The 5943-nt window shown below is 43.6% G+C and overlaps 1 protein-coding gene across 1 annotated transcript; it reads right to left on the bottom strand.

Moving 5' to 3' along the window:
- Positions 1-4409: 4409 nt before the first annotated feature.
- Positions 4410-5844, bottom strand: LOC135508850 (cytosolic 5'-nucleotidase 1B-like; the record flags this gene model as incomplete). Its single annotated transcript, XM_064929055.1, has 4 exons — positions 4410-4888; positions 5140-5309; positions 5487-5609; positions 5703-5844. Coding segments are annotated over 4 exons (708 nt in total), but the record flags the coding sequence as incomplete, so codon positions are not given.
- Between the last annotated feature and the right edge of the window lie 99 nt (positions 5845-5943).

The raw sequence follows: 5943 nt of genomic DNA, 5'->3' as shown, positions 1-5943 counted from the left end.
TAGAACCCTCTCTGCAAAGAACCCTTTTTGAATCATTTTTTTCTAATAGTGAAGTATTGGCATGAATTATGTCACTCAGACAGGAAATCGGCCTTGAGTTTCAACTCTTTTAACTCTCTCTTTCTCTGAACCGTATATCAATTTACTCCAAACATCATGGCTATGTAAGATTTCTATAGTCTGAGAAAATGCTACACGTGTACAGTATATGATGAGCGACAGCACATGACATCAACGATGGAGGGTTTGATCCAGTATCCAAGGTCACCCTGAACATTTGAGTTGGGTTTTCCAGACTCTCCATAAAACTGAGCCTGGAAACACAATCATATTCAGGATGAACAAGAGATATCAAAACCAAATGCCTAATGGGTAAAGTATGACTTGAATTACTGTGCATAAGGCAGTTACTGTGACCTTAACTGTCCATAAGCTCAAAAATCATACTTCTCTCAAATGTTGTGCACACATTTGTTTAAATACCTGTTAGTGACCATTTCTCCGTTTTTTTATGTAATTTGTCAAATGCGCAGGTCTAGACCTACAGTGAAATGCTTACTTACAAGCCCTTAACCAACAATGTGAATTTAAGAAAAAAAAAAAAAAAAGAGAGATAAGAATAACAAATAATTAAAGAGCAGCAGTAAATAACAATAGCAGGTCTATATACAGGGGGTACCGATACAGAGTCAATGTGTCAATGTGCGGATGGCACTGGTGTCGAGGTAATTATGTGCATGCAGGTAGAGTTATTAAAGTGGCTATGCACAGACAACAACAGAGAGTAGCAGCAGCATCGAGGGTGGGGGGGGGCAAATAGTCTGAGTAGCCATTTGATTAGCTGTTCGGGAGTCTTATGGCTTGGGGCTAGAAGTTGTTTAGAAGCCTCTTGGACCTAGACTTGGCGCTCCGGTACCGCTTCCCCTACGGTAGCAGAGAGAACAATATATGACTAGGGTGGCTGGAGTCTTTGACAATTTTTAGGGCCATCCGCTGACACTGCCTGGTATAGAGGTCCTGGATAGCTGGAAGCTAGGCCACGGTGATGTACTGGGCCGTACGCACTGCCCTCTGTAATGCATTGCAGTCGGAGTTTGAGAGGTTGCCATACCAGGAAGTCATGCAATCCGTCAGGATGCTCTCGATGGTGCAGCTGTAAAACCTTATGAGGATCAGTCTCCTGAGGGGGAATAGGTTTTGTCGGGTGCTTGGACCATGTTAGTTTGTTGGTGATGTGTATGCCAAAGAACTTGAAGCTCTCAACCTGCTCCAGTACAGACCCGTCGATGAGAATGGGGGAGTTCTCGGTCCTCCTTTTCCTGTAATCCACAATCATCTCCTTTGTCTTGATCACGTTGAGGGGGAGGTTATTGTCCTGTCACCACATGGTCAGGTCTCTGAACTCTTCCCTATAAGCTATCTCATCGTTGTCGGTGATCAGGCCTACCACTGTTGTATCATCTGCAAACTTAATGATGGTGTTGGAGTCGTGCCTGGCCGTGCAGTCATGAGTGAACAGGGAGTGCAGCAGGGGACTGAGCACGCACCCCTTACCACCTGGGGTGGCCCGTCAGGAAGTCCAGGATCCAGCGGCAGAGGGAGGTGTTTATTCCCAAGGTCCTGAGAGTAGTGATGAGCTTTGAGGTCACTATGGTGTTGAACGCTGAACTGTAGTCAATGAATAGCATTCTCACATAGGTGTTCCTTTTGTCCAGGTGGGAAAGGGCAGTTTGGAGTGCATTAGAGATTGAATCATCTGTGGATCTGTTGGAGTGGTATGCAAATTGGAGTGGGTCTAGGGTTTCTGGGATAATGGTGTTGATGTGAGCCATGACCAGCTTTTCAAAACATTTCATGGTAACAGACGTGAGTGCTACGGGTCAGTAGTCATTTAGGCAGGTTACCTTGGTATTCTTGGGTACAGGGACTATGGTGGTCTGCTTGAAACATGTTGGTATTACAGAATCAGACAAAGAGAGGCTGAAAATGCCAGTGAAGACGCTTGCTAGTTGGTCAGCGCATGCGCTGAGTACACGTCCTGGTAATACGTCTGGCCCAGTGGCCTTGTGTATGTTGACCTGTTTAAAGGTCTTACTCACATTGGCTGCGGAGAGCGTGATCACACAGTCGTGCGGAACAGCTGATGCTCTCATGCATGTTTCAGTGTTACTTCACTCAAAGCGAGCATAGAAGTTAATCAGCTTGTCTGGTAGGCTCGTGTCACTGGGCAGCTCTTGGCTGTGCTTCCATTTGTAGTCTGTAATAGTTTGCAAGCCGTGCACATCCGACGAGCATCGGAGCTGGTGTAGTACGATTCGATCTTCGTCTTGTATTGACGCTTTGCCTGTTTGATGGTTCGTCGGATTTCTTATAAGCTTCTGGGTTAGAGTCCCCGCTCCTTGAAAGCGGCAGCTCTACCCTTTAGCTCAGTACGCATGTTGCCTGTAGTCCATGGCTTCTGGTTGGCGTGTACGACCACTTTTTTATAGACCGAGTCACTGGTGCTGGAATCAGGAGGATAGAGTTATGGTCAGATTTGCCAAATGGAGGGCGAGGGAGAGCTTTGTACGAGTCTCTGTGTGTGGATTCAAGGTGGTCTAGAATTGTTTTCCTTCTGGTTGCACATTTAACATGCTGATAGAAATGAGATAAAACTGATTTAAGTTTTCCTGCATTAAAGTTCCTGACCACTAGGAGTGCCGCCTCTGGATGAGCGTTTTCCTGTTCGCTTTTGTCGGAATACAGCTCACTGAGTGCGTTTTTAGTGCCAGCCTCGGTCTGTGGTGGTATGTAGACATCTGAAAACAGATGAATGAAAACTCTCTATAGATAAACTCTCTAGGTAGATAGTGTGGTCTACAGCTTATCATGAGATACTCTACCTCAGACGAGCTAATTCCTGAGACTTCCTTAGATATCTTGCACCAGCTATTGTTTACACATATGCATAGGCCCCCGCCTCGTGTCTTACCAGAGGCTGCTGCTCTGCCCTGCCGATAGAGTGTATAACCCACCAGCTGAAAGATAAGATATTTCAATTTTTAATGTCCCGTTGGTAGGATATACCTGCTTTCAGTTCATCCTATTTATTTTCCAGCGATTGAACGGTAGCTCGCAGAACAGAAGGCAAGGGCAGATTAGCCACTCGTCACCTGATCCTCACAAGGCATCCGGACAGCTGATGAAACTGAGGAATATTTCCGCCTGTAATAAAGCTCTTGTGGGGAAAAACTAATTCTGATTGGCTATGCCTGGCTCCCAAGTGGGTTGGCATATGTCCTCCCAAGCCCATCCATGGCTGTGCCCCTGTCCAGTCATGTGAAATCCATAGATTAGGGCCTAATGAATTTATTTAAATTGACTGATATGAAATGTAACTCAGAAAAATCTATGAAACTGTTGCATTTATATTTTGGTTCAGGATAGTTCCTTTGCTGGGCTCACCTTCATCGTGGTCAAAGGTGTTGCTGTAGGAATCAAGGAATAGATGACAGAAATCCCTTTCTGAGTCAAACATAGATTGCCTCAAGGTATTGAACTTTGTGAAAGGACAACTGGATAGCAAAACAAACAGAAATGGTACACAGGATGCAATAAGGATCTCCTGTCAAGCCTTACGAACAGAAAAGGTCCTTAGACTACTAATAATGGTTCAAGCAGTATCATTTTACCATCATCTGCAGAAATCTTATCTTTGTCACTACGTAATTCATATATAATTACTGCATAATAAAGGCAATGTCCAGTTGCTAACCACACATGACTAATGCAGTTAATAGTACACTCCACTGATGTTTTATGAATTAACTAGTATTTTATTTTTAACCTTTATTTAACTACACAAGTCAGTTAAGAACAAATTCTTATTTACAATGACAGCCTACACTGGCCAAACAAGGGCCAATTGTGTGCCGCCCTATGGGGCTCCCAATCACGGCCGGATGTGATACAGCCTGGATTCGAAGTAGTCGAGTAAACATATCTACTTTGTATCTTACTGTAAACGAGTGACTCAGACATCAAGCTGCTAATACACAGAGATTTCAAATCTTTATTTTTAACTTATTTATTTGTTTGTTGTTTATGCAAGTTCTGATAGCTTCTCTATCACTTCTGTGGTGTTCGACTGTAAAGGATCCATACACTGAACACAGTCTCTCCTGAGAGGTGTTCATGCACATCATTGGTTACTTGTTGCTATTTACCTGTCATTCCTGTCACGCATCACATGACTTACCTGAGGCTAATTCACAGGTTCAAATATTGGAGTTATGGGCATTCTTATTTACGAAGGCTATATGCACCGCACCACCTGAGGAAAATTGTGTCAATCAGAATGCATTATGTGCTGCTCTTGGAGTTTATTCAATTTTTGTAGTTTGTAAAAAATGTAATAATCAAGATTAATGGAATATTTAAATATTTATTTACACAACAATCTGTTCAAGCAGTTGGTTCATTGACATACTGAAGGTGGCAGCTGTTGTATGAATGATAAAAATGCTGGTGAGGTAAAATAAAACTCGAGAAAACAAGCATACAAGAAAGCTTCCATCCAAAAATGTAACAGAAAAATACCCAAACATACATCTTCTTCCCATCGGTCTGCCATCCATCACGACATTGCAGTGAACCCCTCCATGTGATACAGGCCATCGAGGCAGAGGATGTGCGGCCGTACCAAGTTAAGGATGGGGCTACGAGGGGCTCCGGCCAGGCAAAAGGCCTCATCCACAAGCAGTCCCCAGCCTCGTAGAGTCTTCAGGGCGCTGGCACACACATCCCTGGAGCTCCATACTGTCATCAGGCCGGTGCAGAGGGGGCTGCCCTCCAACCCAAACCTCCTCCTCATCTCTCCCATCAATATGGCAAACTCTTTCATGGAACCCTTGAGTACAAACAGCAATAATTTAATTTAGTGAAAGCGAGTAATTAATCCAACTCACATATAGTAAGTGCATTATCAATGGAAACCCATACAGTATTATATTCACTGCTAAAACTAAAAGTGCTTTGCAGTTCTAAATAGATCCTTTTTGAAGGCCATATGAAGTAAGCCATTGAACCCGTTTTGGTTCTACATAGTCATGTCTTCTAGAAGGATAGGACAGGTATGTTGTTATAGGACAACTACTGTACCTTTGCAGTTTTGAAGCCCTGCAGCTGGGTCTCGGTGAAGCCCTGTTCTCTTAAGCCGTGCAGCATCTCCTCTGAGGATCCAATCACGTCTCCCGAGAACACCACTTTGAGCTGATCCTCTGTCTGATGATGTGGGTCTGTCTGGCGGTACAGTAGGGCTGCTGGAACACCTGACGCAATGTCCAAAGAAACAGGGGAATTGAACAGTTGGTTTGAGGGAAAGATTGTGTGTGTGTGAGAGTGAGTGAGTGAGTGAGGGCAGTGTTTAATTAAAACCTTTACGATAACAAATGCTCACCAAATTAAGGTTAGTTTCTGAGTTAATGTAAGACTTCGAAACACCATACCTTTTTGTAAGGCCTTGCACACATCATTAGTATCCGTTGACAGGAACAGTTTCACGTTGTTTGATTGCAGGCTCTCAGTGGAATCCTCCTTGTTGCAGAAGCAAAATCTGCCAATATCAAGACCTTTTGGGGAGTTACAAGAAATACAAAATAGTGATTAATCTTACATACAGTACATACCCCTACTGTAGGCCTAATTCGGAGTGTATGCCGTACCATAATGTTTTGCACTGGCAATGATCCGTGAGTGTTTTTCTTCGCTGTCATTGGACAGCAGAATCACATCGAACAGCAATGTCTCATCAGAGTTCAAGGTCAGCAGTCTTTCATTCACTACCTGGATGGCCTGATGAGGATGAAAGCATACAAAACCATAGAAATATAGTAAGGCCAACTATATTTCTGTAAGACTGTAATTCCAGTTCTATGTGCATAACACTTTTAAATGACACTTAGT

This window comes from Oncorhynchus masou, chromosome 22 (genome assembly GCF_036934945.1).
Source record: "Oncorhynchus masou masou isolate Uvic2021 chromosome 22, UVic_Omas_1.1, whole genome shotgun sequence".
Taxonomy (NCBI): domain Eukaryota; kingdom Metazoa; phylum Chordata; class Actinopteri; order Salmoniformes; family Salmonidae; genus Oncorhynchus; species Oncorhynchus masou.
The sequence above is the reverse complement of the archived record's forward strand: the minus strand, read 5'-3'. Positions and strand labels throughout refer to the sequence as shown.